Raw genomic sequence first — 17,093 nt, 5'->3', positions numbered from 1 at the left:
CTCTATTCTCTAAAACCAGAGAGCTTGTGAAACAGAATGTATCAGTGATGCATAAGATCACATAGGATGTTTTCGCCTCATCAGTGCATGCTTTTATCCCAGCGTGGGTCGCCTCGAAAACATATTTCTGTTTTTTTTTTGTGGCTTTATTTTATATTTTTTATGGAGGGACAGACAGTAGTCTGACAGGGGGAGAGAGATGGGGGGGGGGTGACATGCAGTAAAGGCCGTCGGGATCGGGAGTCGAACCCGCGGCACACTGCCAGACTGGATTACCAGCCAAGGTGCCTGGACCGCTGAGCCACGGGCCCAGGCCTCGAAAACATATTTATTTTGTGAAACCAGCCGTTACATCCATCCATCTTCAACCGCTTATCCGTAGTCGGGTCGCGGGGGCAACAGCTCCACCAGAGTGCTCCAGACTTCCCTCTCCGGAGCAACATCAGTGACTTCCTCCTGGGGGATTCCGAGACGTTCCAAGGCCAGTGAGTCGATGCATTTCCTCCAACTGCGCCTTGGTCTGCCCCGGGGTCTCCTCCCAGTGGGAGGACCTCCCTAGGGAGGCGCCTGAGAGGCATCCTAACCAGATGCCCGAAGTTCCCGAACCACCTCAGCTGGCTCCTTTCCAGGCGAAGGAGCAGCGGTTCTACTCCGAGTCTCTCTCGTGTGACTGAACTTCTCACCCTATCTCTAAGGGAGATGTCAGCCACCCGTCGAAGAAAACTCATTTCGGCCGCTTGTATTCGCAACCTTATTCTTTCGCTCATGACCCACACTTCATGACCATAGGTGAGAGTAGGAACGAAGATTGCTCGGTAGACAGAGAGAAACCGACAGTTGCCTCGGAAAAAATAGAGTTCATAAGTTTAATAAGTGTTAAGTGGTTAAACGCATCACTGTAATTTAACCAAATTCATAATTCTTGAAGATTACTTTATTTAATAAGACTAACTGAAGAAATGCAAGCCGTTTGCGATGCCAAAGTGATCCATGACACCAGGACAATATTTGGATATTTCTTAACCACAGCTGGTTGGTACTTAACTGTCACGAAGATATCTGCATTATGTACTTAACCACAGCTGGTTGGTTGGTTACTGTCACGAAGATATCTGCATTTATGTACTTAACCACAGCTGGTTGGTTGGTTACTGTCACCAAGATATCTGCATTTATGTACTTAACCACAGCTGGTTGGTTGGTTACTGTCACGGAGATATCTGCATTTATGTACTTAACCACAGCTGGTTGGTTGGTTACTGTCACGGAGATATCTGCATTTATGCATGATGTTGTTTTTGGAGAGAAAGGCTAAACCAAGCGGGTCAAACCAAGCGGGTGCACTGCTTTTTAACCCATTTTTGGTGGGAACCCATGTTGGTGTTTTAAGCATTATGTTATACTTTAGCTATTGAAAAATAGCAGATCTACAAGCTCATACTGCGCCACCGAGTGGCGCGCTACGAGCTTGTAGGTCCGCTATTTTTGAAAATTCGTGAAAATGTGGCGCAAATCTTTGAAAATATATTTCAGAGCGAACATTTTTAACTAAAATATTGGCTTCTGGGGGGTCCCTGGAACTACATATTTTGAGACGGGGGTCCGTGGCCCAATAGAGATAATTCTGGGGGTCCTTGACATGAAAAAGGTTGAGCCCCACTGACACAGAAACATGCGTTTTTCAGAAAAAAATTATTTTATCGACGTCAGGTAAAAATGGGTTAACAGATGTAAAGTTTGGGCGCCGGACGGTGCCCCGAGAGAGGTGTAAATGTGTCATTGTGATGGAAGAGCGCTCCGTCTATGCCCTCTGGGCCACGGTGACACCTTGACCCAGACATTCAGACTGCAAACACCGATGACATCCTTACTGTTTGCCTCCTTATGTTCACACGTGGGAACAAAGGACGGAGAGGAGCTTTTTCTGTGTGGGTGTGTAGAGAGGGTCGTGCCGCATATAGACTTAGATATAGATTTAACATATCACTCAATGGTACGGGGCTACTTCCGTTCTCTCAAGGAGGATGAGTTGGAAAAAAAGAAAGATTTTTTTTTTGCCCTGGTGGTGTGACTGGAAGTGTCTCTTAACACACCAGAACACCATCTAGAGCTTATCTCGCAAATAGCTGGATTGGACCAATTTCTCTCACATCTTTTATCTTTCATTCAGGCCCAGATTAACCGACAGACCAAGGCACCAACCTTGGGGCGGAGGACCAAACGGTGGGGAGGAAATTAAAGCAGACTGAACTACCACCGCAAGTGCCGAAAGTTTTTAGCAAAGGAGCGCTAAAATGTTCAAATGTGCCAGTGAAGCATCATTTATACAGTACATTTATACACGCTGCTTTCATTTTATAATGGAAGTAAATGGGGCTGGAAGTCAGGCTGAAACCTTTCCAAAATAGATATAAACGTACAGTAACTGACAATTACAATCACAGGCTGACCACATTAACCTGACCTCCACATGGGAGCCACGGCATTATTAGACCCCGTTCCTAAGCAAACTAGTAAAAAGAATAACTAATAGATGCAACAGAAAGACACTTGTTGAGATTAAAACCATTTATTGCAATGATATATTGCATATTTGGCAGTGTGGCTCTGCTCCAGTGACCCTCCAGAACAATCTGTGCAAGCAGATCATTAACACCATCAATGGAAGTTATAATGGACATGTGAACTCCTCCCAATAGTGCAGAATCTAATGGTTCTCGGATATTAAAAGAACATGGTACAACAATACAAAACTGCATTGAATGGCAGGCTGACACAGAAGGGAGTTGAGCAGTCCTTTGTGCATGTGTGAGAGTGCGTGACGGTCTGTTTGAATAGACCACGTAGTTCAGGGCTGGGCAACTTTGACGATGGAGAGGGCCACTATATTTCCACACTCACTCCAGAGGGGCCACATTGCATACTGTCGCCCATAGCCGATCTACAAGCTCAAAACGCGTCGGGCTGCGACACGTTTTGAGCTTGTGAGATCGGCTATATTTGCTATTATTTTAATTTAAATCCTGAATTATTTCTTGCCATTTTTGCATTGCAATCCTGAAAATAACCCTTTAATTTCATTTCAAATGCATTTAGTTATAGTTATGTTAACTTTGCAAACGAAATCCAAATATATTGGACACAAAAAAAGACAATAACAGACTGAAGTAATTAAAGTGGGTCATGTTTGCATGTTTGGAATTGTAACGGCTGAAATCAATAATATATCAGTATTCTGATATTAACCTGTGGGCCGCATTAAGTGAAGGTGGGGGCCGCATGTGGCCCCCGGGCCACCAGTATGACCATGTATGACGTAGTTGAACCTTTAGGAACGTTTAGGGCGTATGAGAGTGGAGGGAGGGTGTGTGACCAACCAGCTAACCTTTAGGAACGTGGGCGTATGAGAGTGGAGGGAGGGTGTGTGACCAACCAGCTAACCTTTAGGAACGTGGGCGTATGAGAGTGGAGGGAGGGTGTGTGACCAACCAGCTAAACGTCCGTGACTGCCTGAAGTTCTACTGCGATGCGTTCCGTTCGTCCACTACGGCAGAACCACGATCTTCTTCTCCAACTTCTGCTGGGGGAAGATGAACTTCTTCATGACGTCGTCCAGCTCCTCCAGCGCCAGCTGAGCGTGGAGCACCGTGACGTCATCGCGGTCCGACCGCACCACCCACTTCAGGGCTCGGTACAGGTCCAACAGAACATCACCGAGAACCTGAAGGAAACAAGTCTCATTAGATAGTTTCAGGGCTCAGTACAGGTCCAACAGAACATCACCGAGAACCTGAAGGAAAAAGGTCTCATTAGATAGTTTCAGGGCTCGGTACAGCTCCAACAGAACATCACTGAGAACCTGAAGGAAACAAGTCTCATTAGATAGTTTCAGGGCTCGGTACAGGTCCAACAGAACATCACCGAGAACCTGAAGGAAAAAGGTCTCATTAGATAGTTTCAGGGCTCAGTACAGGTCCAACAGAACATCACTGAGAACCTGAAGGAAAACAAAGTCTCATTAGATAGTTTCAGTGCTCGGTACAGGTCCAACAGAACATCACCGAGAACCTGAAGGAAAAAGGTCTCATTAGATAGTTTCAGTGCTCAGTACAGGTCCAACAGAACATCACCGAGAACCTGAAGGAAAAAGGTCTCATTAGATAGTTTCAGGGCTCGGTACAGGTCCAACAGAACATCACTGAGAACCTGAAGGAAAACAAAGTCTCATTAGATAGTTTCAGTGCTCGGTACAGGTCCAACAGAACATCACCGAGAACCTGAAGGAAAAAGGTCTCATTAGATAGTTTCAAGACTCTGTACAGGTCCAACAGAACATCACTGAGAACCTGAAGGAAAACAAAGTCTCATTAGATAGTTTCAGGGCTCGGTACAGGTCCAACAGAACATCACCGAGAACCTGAAGGAAACAAGTCTCATTAGATAGTTTCAAGACTCTGTACAGGTCCAACAGAACATCACTGAGAACCTGAAGGAAAACAAAGTCTCATTAGATAGTTTCAGTGCTCGGTACAGGTCCAACAGAACATCACAGAGAACCTGAAGGAAACAAGTCTCATTAGATAGTTTCAAGACTCGGTACAGGTCCAACAGAACATCACTGAGAACCTGAAGGAAAACAAAGTCTCATTAGATAGTTTCAGTGCTCGGTACAGGTCCAACAGAACATCACCGAGAACCTGAAGGGAAACAAAGTCTCATTAGATAGTTTCAGGGCTCGGTACAGGTCCAACAGAACATCACTGAGAACCTGAAGGGAAACAAAGTCTCATTAGATAGTTTCAGGGCTCGGTACAGGTCCAACAGAACATCACTGAGAACCTGAAGGAAACAAGTCTCATTAGATAGTTTCAGGGCTCGGTACAGGTCCAACAGAACATCACCGAGAACCTGAAGGAAACAAGTCTCATTAGATAGTTTCCTAACGGGATGCACACGCAGATTAGACACGCCAACGAACCGACATGCGGAAACAACCGCCGGACATGCGGTCGGACATGCGCTGCTCCTGCGATTGCGGATATATATATATATATATATATATATATATATATATATATATATATATATCATCATGACTAGACAAAGTCACAGTGGTGAAAGAACAGCATGGTTGCAGAGATGAACATTTCCATCTGAAGAATTTGACGCCATGCGACACGGTTGGGCAAGTCTACGTATAAATGAGCACAGTGCTCTTTCACTCCTCATTACAACTTAGGCCCGAGTCAACTATACACTGTTCCAAGTTCCAACTTGGTCAGGTGTGGTCTGTTCAGAGTCTAGAGTCTAGACTTATTTTTACTTGAGAGCTACCGGTACTTTAAAAATGACCAGCTCAACAAGATCTAACCGCCGAAAAAGTAATATTATACCATTGCTGAAAATAGTTTAAAATATGGATAAGACAAATGCACTTGGAATTGGAAATAGAGGGAGAAATGGAATAGGTAGGGTTTCAGCAACACTCTTGAAAACAAAATATTGCATTGTGGGTTTGAGCTGACAGGCCATTTTTTATGTCAATCAATCAAGTCACCTTAATTCAAGTGGCGGATGCCAATTTTATTTTATTTTATTAGGGGCATGTCATGTGATCTACCTGCACAGCCCTTGTGATCTACTGGTAGATCGCGATCTACCTTTTGGGCACCCCTGGTCTAGGCTAAGGTAAGCTACTGTAGGGGCTTGCCTCTCCAGCCTGTCTGTTCTCATATCCCAGTGAGTGTCATTAGATGTTGTCCAGCTGTTAGCCTAATGACAGGCCCTGGACGGGCCCGGGAAAAGCCACCTGCTGCCATGCAGCCACTGGTCAACTCATTATGACACCACCACGTCACACACACACAAGTCTCACAAGGACCAGAAATGGCCCGGGCCACCAAATATGAGTGATATTCCGTTTGTAAATAAAAAATAAATAAACATTTTTGGAGATGTTTTGACGTTTATTATCACCTTTACCGGTTTGTCAATTTGGTCCTGGAGGACCCTAGCCAGTATTCCTAGAATGGAGCCACTGCTTTCAAGGGTCTGATAAATGCAAGCCAAAAGGACTACGGTTGGTTGTCTTGGCCTGGACTCCACAGGACTATCTAAGAACAACAGTGGAGTCCACAGACGCCAACAATGAGCACAGACTTTCCACTACGTACTAACGTAACGGTTAAAAGTGACATGAGGCGTGGGAGAGACGCCAAGAGAGAACATGGTTTTGTAAGTCTAAAACACAGTGTTTGGAGTGACCCTCTTTCCTGTGCTTTTGGTGAGAAGCAGCCAGTGAAGTCTAGTCTATTATCATGCCGATAATGACTAAAGGGAACCGGGGACTAGATTACAGGACATGTGTACTTGTGTAAGAACAGCCTCTTAACCTTAAAAACAGACCCTTACTGTCCCAAATACAGACTTGTATTTACTTGGGTCAACCTGGTTTCTACATTTCAGGGAATATTATCAGAAACATTATCAGAAATGTCCAATTGAGGTCCGATTGAAATTCAGTTTCCCTCGGATAATTTGTGACAGCTGCTGAACGTTGGGGTACCATATTAACAACCTATATGCAAGCCCATTTTGGGCGGGAACCCCTTTTGGTGTTTTAAACATTGTTATAATTTACCTATTGAAAAATAGCAGCTCTACAAGCTCATAGCGCGCCACCGAGTGGCGCACTACGAGCTTGTAGGTCTGCTATTTTTGAAAAATCGTGAAAATATTTATTTCAGAAAACTGGAGGATTTAGAAGATTTTTTGTGAAGGGTCAAACTAGGGGTAAAAATGGCCATAGCCGTCATACCATTTTGAAAAGTGACTATGGCCAAAGGAGTGATTTTCGTGTAAAACAGACGCTTAATGCAATGGCTTCAGAATCATGAAAACCCCCTAGTTTGATCCGTCACATGCTACTTAAATCTATTTTATTCATATCCCCTGACTCATTAACCCATTCTGAACGGGAACCCATTTTGGTGTTAGCATCATGTTATGCTTTAGCAATTGAAAAATAGCAGATCTACAAGCTCATAGCGCGCCACCGAGTGGCGCGCTACGAGCTTGTAGGTCTGCTATTTTTGAAAAATCGAAGAACGACTGACATTTTTAGAATGTGATCTCAGGTCAGAATGGGTTAATCAGACCAGTGTGTGTCCAGTGGAAACCTCGTATGAATCTGATCTCAGGTCAGAATGGGTTAAAAGTGTACCAGAAAGATAACAGCGTGGGGTGTGGTGGTGGTGTGAGGCCATTTCAAAATTGGAAGAAAGGAGCTCTGCTAACAAACTTGTATTTGACGTTGTTTTCCGCTTGACCTCGACATTCTGAAACCACGGTTACGGCGGAATGTCCCCACACACCCGCTGAACCTTTGGCCTTGTGTGTCTTTGTTGATATTTAACACACACACAGATATGTCTAAGCACGACAGCTAAATGACTGATATGCACATTCTCTTAGATTGCTGTCCCAGAGATACAAAAATTGCATCAAATGGGGTCCGTATCCCAAACAGTGAGTCGGGACCCATTTGTGGGTCACGACTTGAGTAAAAAGAGCATTTAAAAATAAAAAATAAATAAAAAATAAGTGTATACATTTTAAAACAAACAAATCTAAGAAATTCCATGAATAAAAATAATAATTAAGAGGTAGTGAAAATATCCGATCTACAAGCTTGGTACTATAGGTACTTTTTTTGACAGATATTTACAACGAAATAATTGGGGGGTGACACGCAGCAAAGGTTGTCAGGATCGGGACTTGAACCAGCGTAGGTGCTACGCCAGCCGTCTGCATGGGCCACATGGGCAGTTATTCAGTGTTTCTTTATTAATTATGGAGGGTTTTTTTGTGGAGGGACAGACAGTAGGCTGACAGGAAATGGGGAGAGCGATGGGGACATGCAGTAAAGGCCGTCGCGATCGGGAGTCAAACCTGCGGCACACTGCCAGACTGGATTACCAGCCAAGGTGCCTGGACCGCTGAGCCATGGCCCAGGCCAGTTATTCAGCATACAATTTACAATTTAGGCATTTAGCAGACACTCTTAATCCAAAATGCATTTATCATGAAACATGCGTAAGCTAAGAACGTAACTAGAACATATCTACATAATGACACTATACATATTTACTATACTATGCTATATTATGTACTATGAAGTGCTATGACTATATACAATGCAATTATTGTGCTGTCTACATGACATGCTATAAGTCTGTTAAAAATGTCTATCTAAGTCTAAAAAGTTCTATCTAAGGGGGTAGGGTAAGTGCTATAGGCCATGATGGAGTCTGAAAAGGTGGGTTTTCAGACTACGGCGGAAGATTGGGAGTGATGCTGCAGTTCTGATTGCAACGGGAAGTGCATCCCACAGTTTTGGGGCCAGAAGGGAGAAGAGTTTGGGACGTGTGGAGCGTTGACCTGGCGTTTTTAGTGAGGGTACTACCAGCTTTCCTGCGTTGGCTGATCCGAGTGCGCGGGAGGGTTTGTAGGGTTCAATCATGCTTGCAAGATATGGGGGAGCCATACCTTTGGTTGCTTTGAATGCCAGCATCAGAGTTTTGTAAGGAGGCCAGTAAGGAGGGAGTTACAATAGTCAAGTTTTGACAATTGTAGGTCAGAGCTTTGTAATGTTGGGAGAAGCAGACGTATAAATTAGCACAGTGCTCTTTCACTCCTCATTACAACTTAGGCACCAGTCAACTACACTGTTCCTAGTTCCAACTTGGTCAGGTGTGGTCTGTTCACAGTCTAGGCCAGGGGTTCTCAACTGAAAGGCTGGAAAGTGGAAATGTACATAGTACACATAGTACATGCATACACCTTCCCTATAATGCTTATATCTGGTTTCAGTCTTCAGAATGGTGAGGTTGTGAAACCCACTGAACCTAACCCTCTACCCCTGGCACAGTCAAAGGGTGAAATCCCCAGCAAGATATAAACCATTACATTTAAAATAGAAAGTTACATAAAATGTATATGTACTGTGTGTGTGTGTGTGTGTGTGTGTGTGTGTGTGTGTGCGAACACGCGCGCATGTACGAACACGTGCATATTCACATGCATATTCTATGTGCGTGAGCTTGTAGATCGGCTATTTTCAGAGTGCACTAGTCCCTCCCTAACATTTTAGTCTAGTTTTTATTTGTTGACCAAAATGTCAGTACATTTAGTCATAGTGTTTAGTCATAGCTCTCATTCAGTTTTTGTCATTGAAAAAAAGTTTTAGTTGACGAAATCATCACTGTTGTGTGTGTGTGTGTGTGCGTGCATGTGTGCGTGTGTGAGTGTGTGTGTGTGTGTGCGTGTGTGTGTGAGTGTGTGTGTGTGTGTGTACCTGCGTGGTTTTGTCACTCAGGCCACGGAGGAGCATGGTGATGACGTGGACGGCAGCTCTCCTCACCTCGGCTTCCTTCTCGGTCTTGATCAGCGCAGTCAGACAGCAGCTCAGCTGAGGAGAGGACGACACACATGTCCTTCTTCAAATCAGAGCAACTCAACCCGATTAACTGCATGACGTCTATAGCCTCCCTACTGTATACAGAGTATGCACATGCATCACTTTTCCACCGGTACACTACACGCCGTCTGCTCATCTAGACCGAGTGGCAACACATGGAGCAGCGTGGAGAGAGTGGGCGTTTGGAAGCGCTCGGTGGAAATCGCCCAACCGTCCTGCGTTCCACCCGCTTCTAAATGTCACATAATGCAGGAGGACGTTGTAGCGTTATTGAAAACGAGCGTTTCCAAACTGTGATACTTCAAATAATCACCTGTGCGGAATGTATCGACATGTCTATACATGTCTATATATATATTATTTTTATGAAACAAAAACTTTGTAGATAGAAAGACGATAATTCAAGCTTTCCATACAGCTGCAATGTTGGTGAGCTTAACGTTGTTAAATACAGTCAGACCGGACTTTTCTGTGTGGATGTATGGGCTGTCAAGGCCAGAAAATTAGTTTTTTGACACACTCAGTAAGGCGTTCCCGCATAACTTCCGCGTACGGTGATGTCACGCACAGAGCCTCTTCATCCAGAGGAATATGGGCATATGGATTCCTTCAGGTGTTACTGATGAAGGAAGTAGGGAGGAAGAGTTATTCTGTGCATAAGTCTCATTTAAATATTGAACATTTTTGTAACCCATTTCTTTTCACCCAGGGTCAATAAATCTAGTGTAATCCTGGGCGCTACACTCCCTCTGCCAACCTGGGGAGAGCAACGGACTGACCTCATGCACGAGGCGCTTCTGTTCACCCGTCATGGGGGTTGTTTCCACGGTTGGAACACGTTATTCCAACCAGGTCCCTTCCCCTCCATCAGGCGCCCCCGGCTGGCCAGGGGGAGGCAGTTTAGAGACGCCCGGTGGAGCCCCGGTGTTAGAGTATATATGAATAGAGACGGCACCGGATTCCTCCTCCCAAAAGCGCATGAGGCGATTTCACTCCATCCTTCCGGGTAGGAACAGAGTGCATTCTGGGATGGATTGGACCCAATAACATGAACGCGCTGGTCGTTGACTATCATTGCACCGTTTGCGTGCGTTCACGTATGAAACATTCGTTCACGTGTCATGGGCCCAATAACATGAACGTGCGCAGTGATATAGTCAAGTGCAGCATTGACAAATTGGGCCACTATGTCCATTTCTCCTCAGGGTTTCCTCCGGGTGCCGTCTCCATTCATATAGTCTAAGGGTAATGCCCCTCGTCTAGCAGTACACAGGAGGAGAGCTGGAAGACCGCCTACGACGACTGCACTCCTAGTTGTATTGCATTGACATATTCTACCATACAGAGGAGTGTAAATAAAGTTTAATTCAAAACTGACTGGTGACACAATCAAACTATTTCAAGGGAAAATATGGGATACAGGGTTCCACAGTACAATTAGTGTTAAGTGTTGATCAATAACATGGAGGCAAAGCAGGGGAGAGAGAGAGAGAGAGAGAAAAAGTGAGGGACAGTATGCTGAGGCCAGTCCTACTACTGTACTGGATCGATTGATGTATTGGCAAGAATAAGCATGTTCCCTTGAACGCTCGCTTTCTCACACACACACACACACACACACACACACACACACACACACACACACACACACACACACGCACACGCACACGCACACGCACACACGCACACGCACACACACACACACACACACACACACACACACACACACACGTTGAGTGGCTGTTACACAGGGCAGCTTCATGAATAAGCATTCTGTTCAACAGACTGACAGTGCTGCTTATTCATGACACCAAGCTTCAGCCAGCAAGCGTGCCACGCACACACACACACACCATCTTTATTTAAGCCTCTGACCACTGCAGCAGCCCGAATATCTGCTCTCACACAAATACATTAATACATTAATCTCTTGCGCTCCCTCTCCCCCTCTCTCTCTCTCACACACACACACACACACACACACACACAAGTTGGCACAAGTTGGGAGGACATGAATTATGTCCTCCCAACTTGTGCCAACTTGTGTGTGTATTATATAGAAATATAGCACGTCCCTCTCTTTACCATTCCTACACTAAAGTATACAGGGCATATAGGGTAATTGCCCAGGGCGCCAAGTCCCTAGGAGTGCCGTGCCAATCTAGTGTAGATTAGTGCCGTGCCACCACAGGTGAAATTGGTTTTATTGCACTCACTGCGATGCCACCAAGCTACCCAACAGACAGGAGTTAGGAAATAAGACGACAAAACCACCACGTCAGAATGTTTGTGTGTGTGGGGTTTAAACATTAAACCGGCCTGAACTATACTGTCACAATGTGACAGAAATATCATGCGACATGGCTCAGATAAACATACATCTTAACAAGAAATAAGAAACAAGAAAGTGCATGAATTAATATGGAATGTGCATTTACGCTTAAAGCTGCTATAAGCAATAATATGTAAAAAAAACAACAACAAAAAAGTAGTCTCTGTGACACATCTAGGGGCCGAAATCTGCATTCAAAGATGTTCCTAGAAGCTTTGTCATTGGTCGAAAAAAAAACCCGGTCGCAATGCCCAACCAATCAGGAAGCAGACAGGCAAATTGACCAATGACAAAGCTTCTAGGAACATCTTTGAATGCAGATTGGATGTGCCCCTAGATGTGTCACAGAGACGAATTTCTTTTGGGAGCGTTCTACCCATTGCTGGCTGTCTGAATACCAAAAAATAAAAATAAAAGGAAAGGTCATTAAAATGTTGACATATTATTGCTTATAGCAGCTTTAATGTTGATGTAATGTAATGGTCAGTTAAGGGCAGTCGGAACTAAAGTGGTTAGATATGCATGATGTATATATACTGTATTGAAATGGCATTCACTTGCAGTTGGTGGAAAATGTGCAGTTGTTGGAAAACGTAACAATATTCACCGTCACCAAATACAGTTTTAGATTATGGAGACACTATTCATAGAATTGCTGCTCCATCCATTTTAAAACTCCTCGACGACACTGTGTAGTGTGTACCATTCTGCCCTTAAGGCGGGTCACCGGTGACAGCTATATGGTAGCCATCATTGTGCGCTTTATGGGAACGCAGGCTTATCCTCTCTGTCTGAGAGAGGCGTGATAAGCACCGGTATCTGTTTATTTTTAAAGCCATCTCAGGAATGCTCGCCCCTTACTTTTGTTCTATGTTAAATACCTAGTACCCACCTATCAGACCCGCTCCAATGACTTCCTGATGCTCAGGGCTCCTTGTGCTCAGGCAGAACGAGGCAAGGCAGCGTTCTCTGTCAGTGCTCCATCTGCTTGGAATGAGCTCCAGAAGTCCTTAGAACTCTGATCACTTCCATCTTTGGGTCAATTCAGGACAATGCTTTACAACATTTTTGTTCAGGATTGGAACTGCTTTATTATTTAATTGTTTCATTTTTGGTTTATTTGTTTGTAGTTTAGTTTTGTATTTTTTAGTGTTTTCTGTTTTCTGATTCATGTACTGTCCTTATTTTGATGTATGCATCATTTCTGTTGATTATTGTGTTCTGTATCTCGGCTACATTGAAAATGAGGGTCTGCAACTGTACTTCAAGCTGAAATAGCAAGCTTATAATTATGCTGTTGATGAGTAATGATAATATTAATAATAATGAATTGCATTTTTATAGTGGCGAACAGTCGACGCCAGCGTCCTCACTTCCCACATTCACACACAAATGTGAGGCAATGTAGGGTTCAGTGTCTTGCCCAAGGACACTTCAACATGTGGACAGGAGGAGCCGGGATTCGAACCGCCGACCCAGGGATCATTGGACGACATGCTCTACCTCCTGAGCCACAGCCGCCCATGTCTCCACTCAATATGTCTATACAACGATGAATTTGATACCGAGGTAAAGGGTCCATGACTGAAATGCAATGCAACCGGTGCCAACAACCGGCCTCCTCTCTCTCTCTGTGTGTCCTGTCATTAAATGGGTGAGTACCTCCTGAGCTAGAGGTCCCAGGGCGTAGTCCAGCCTCTGACACAGTTCTCCCAGGTTCGACAGACAGCTGGCTCGAACCGTCTGGTCCCGGTCCCTGGTTCCCTGCAGGAACACCCCGATCAGTGGACGTCCCAGATGGGGCGCCAGCTCACCTGGAAGAGGAGAGAAGAACCCAGAAAAGCGTGAGAGAGGTTTGTGGCACCCAAGCTCAAGCACGGTGAAATCAACCTCACAAATAAAAGGGTCACAGCGCGACACGTGTGCTTTTTGAGGGGCGCTAGCTTCTCCTATATACAGCTATTAGTGTAGATTTTCGTCTTACACAAACATATAATCACCATTGACAGTGAATGGAGAATTTTACGTCAGTGTCGGAGCAAATCGGCAATTTTTGTCTTACACAAACATTAAATTCCCATTGACAATGGAGACTTTTACGTCTAAGGGCAGCTTCATACTCCTATTTTAGAGCCGAATAAAAGTCGGTTCGGCTCTGTAGAGCCTACAATGTGATGTCATTTGAGGTTCGGGGGGGGGGGGGGGGGGGGGTACCGTCCTAAAGTCGTCTCTTCGGTGCTACTGAAAGTTTCTGACGAGCCAAAAGCACCGAAACAGCTGTAAAATAGGATGAATCGGCCCATAGTGTCTGAGCAAATCAGCATAGTCTATTTTTGTCCTACAGAAACATTAAATTCCCATTGACATTGACAATGAAGTTTTCATCATAGTGTCTGATCAAATAGGCATAGTGTCTATTTTACGCCATGATGATGTACTTATCATTCCAGCATACATTTTTAGCACAGCGATCAGCTTAAGTGTCAAAATGGTAAGCTGTATAACTCAATAACTGCACATTTTGTGGGAAAATAAATAGTTTGGTGATTGATTTCAACCACAGTTACTGACAATCGACGTATTCCTATGCAACACATGATTTACATTTAATACTATATAGAAGAGGAAAGTCAGGAGAAGGGCACTGTGGTGGTTTTATAAGAAATGAAAAGTCTGCACACCAATAATTTTTCATTTCTTATAGGACTTTATTTAGATCCAGCACCCAGCCTATAGGTATAGATGTGCGTGTCCTTTTTGCCTGTTTGTTCAGCCTCCTCTACTACACTGTGGTGGTTTTCCCAGGTGTGTGTGAGCGAGAGCCTGTCCTCAGATGGACCTCGTCCGGGTGTGACTTGCCTAGCCAAGCATTCAGCCCAGCAGTTCTGTTCCGTTTCAGCCCAGCAGTTCTGTTCCGTGAAATGCTGAGTCACGCAGGTTTACTAAAACAGAGCCAACACCTCCATCTCCACAACTCTAAAACTACATGGAGGTTTAAAGAGAGAGTCTGCATGTCTCACACACAGAGAGAGAGAGGGGGGGGGGCGTGAGAAAGACTAATAAGATAGACTAAACAAAGACTGACAGAACGCACTGCTGCTGTGCCAACATCTACCCCGAGCAAGCAAGCACCAGGGGGAATGGAGCCAATAGCATCCATGGAGAGTGCCTGGCAGCCGACTGCCTCACGCTGTAATAGTAGAAGTGGCAGTGGGTGGCAGAGCTATTGGCCCCATGAGGCCAGGCGCGGCCTACTGTAGAGCCCTTACATACAGCTGGTTATTTTGGCCGCTCCCAAAAAAACACAGCCCACACAATCACAACAAATAGGGGCAGACAGAAAGACGACACATACAGACACGCACAGAGGAGAAACGAAACACACAGACTAAATTCAATGTGTCCTAGATTCCAAGCTTCCAGGGTGCCAACGTTCTCTCAGATGCTGACACAAGCATGCAGCGAACAAATACACAGTCAGACACAGACACAAAGGCAAAGACATTCATTCCAGCTGTCCCCCCCAAATGCATACGTATGCACTCCATAGGACCTCAGAGCCTTCTCTGTTCATGCCCCAAACATTTGGAATGTCCTTCCCAAGAGTATCCGTCAAGCGGATTATATCATCGCATCATTTAAATCTCATCTTAAAACATATTTGTTCAGAAATGCATTCCCCCCTCCTGTTGCGTTGCATTTTGGTATACAATTTCTCAGTTGAATGTTATATCAACAGTTTCTGTTTTTAATGTCCTGTAGCAATTACAATGGCCCCTTAGATATAACTTTATGTAGACTTGGATACAGTAGCATTTTATACAGATTCATAGCATGTTACGTAGACAGCAGTATGTATAGTTTATATGTATAGTTTTCATTATATAGCTTAACGCATGTTTCATGATAACTACATTTTATGTATGTGATGTATTGCCATGCTTTTTTGTTCTTGCTTATTAATTAATCGCTCTGGATTAAGAGCGTCTGCTAAATGCCTAAATTGTAATGTGCCATCTTTTTAATTGTGCTTTGTTTCAACATTAGATATCTTGCTGTATGTTGTTGAAAGAAAAGAAAAAGCAATGCTCCCAAAATATTTGGATTTTATTTGGCATCAATTAATGCCAACATTACAGTTGATCCTCATTTGACGCCTACTCAGACCCTGTAGTGTTCTGTGCATCAAGTAGAATCAGCTACTACTGGGAGAAAATCAACTGGGCCGGGCCAATCTTCAATTCAACACTGATTGAACCATCACAGTCAATTAAAATGGGTACGTTCCCAGTAACAAATGGAAAGCCTGGAAAGAAACGAACTTGGCCACTTTTGGGGTGAGGCCTGGGGGGGTGGTGCAGGGAGAGGGGAGCGGAGAGCAGTGACGGGGTGGGGGCAAACACAGCCTCACTGCTCGGCTTCTCTGGCTCACTGGCTGGCTGAAGGCCTTTCCAATGTCTCAACCAACAGGGTTATAAACCCCTTGATTGTCTGAGAGAAGTGGTACGATGGCAATCTGGCAGATTGTACAAGCGGGGTAGAGGGAGGAAAAAAAAGAAAAAAAAGCCAAAACAGGGAGATCTATCAGGGATCGGTTTCAATACACTGAGTCTCTTCGAAACAGAGTGCTGCTAAAGCAGAAAACAAGCACGCATTGTCGCTTTTATGGCATGGTGGTAACCGACCATTTGCCACCAACACAGAGCTAAGTAACACACACAAAAACATGCATGTAAACCATGATATAATGGACATATACATGAACAGGCACATGTGGTGTTCACTTTTTACATGATGTGCCACTAACAAACAGCCCCATTCAGAGGACGTCCATTCATTCCAAATATCCCGTCTACAGTTCTTGTTGACTGCGTGGGTTGTGGCTGCTAAATGTGGACGTACTTTTTCTCATCTGTATGATAATAACCATAAAGAAGAAGAGCCTGTGTTGCTCGAAAGTTCACGGATAAGAGTCCAGTTAATGGGAGCTAGTATCTGGTGTGCGGAATGGATCCTGCTGCTCTAATCTACATGTTTGTTTGTATTTGCATTGATGCAGCTCACATTCTGGTGCAACCACTCCTACAGACAGCTGTGTGTGTGTGTGTGTGTGTGTGTGTGTGTGTGTGTGTGTGTGTGTGTGTGTGTTTGTCCGAGCACGAAAATGTGTCCGAGCACAAAAATAGCGTTATAGCGTTTGTTCACCACCAAGTGTCACTGTTGGACAGCCTAACACACAGTCACAGACACACACAGGCCAGGGAGGAGGGCTTGTACAGTACA

General features: G+C 44.5%; 1 protein-coding gene across 2 annotated transcripts in view; it reads right to left on the bottom strand.

Moving 5' to 3' along the window:
* Nucleotides 1-2,559: 2,559 nt before the first annotated feature.
* Nucleotides 2,560-17,093, bottom strand: part of tango6 (transport and golgi organization 6 homolog) — a 39,648-nt gene continuing 25,114 nt past the window's right edge. For both annotated transcript variants that reach the window (XM_080760955.1, XM_080760956.1), the window contains 3 exons: nucleotides 13,473-13,624; nucleotides 9,356-9,469; nucleotides 2,560-3,721 (listed from right to left, as the gene is read on the bottom strand). In XM_080760955.1, coding sequence (XP_080617081.1) covers nucleotides 3,545-3,721; nucleotides 9,356-9,469; nucleotides 13,473-13,624 — 443 coding nt within the window. In that variant the 3' untranslated portion in view covers nucleotides 2,560-3,544. The remainder of the gene's footprint in view (nucleotides 3,722-9,355; nucleotides 9,470-13,472; nucleotides 13,625-17,093) is intronic.

The sequence above is a fragment of the Protomyctophum bolini genome (assembly GCF_963924005.1).
Source record: "Protomyctophum bolini genome assembly, chromosome: 4".
Classification (NCBI taxonomy): domain Eukaryota; kingdom Metazoa; phylum Chordata; class Actinopteri; order Myctophiformes; family Myctophidae; genus Protomyctophum; species Protomyctophum bolini.
The sequence above is the reverse complement of the archived record's forward strand: the minus strand, read 5'-3'. Positions and strand labels throughout refer to the sequence as shown.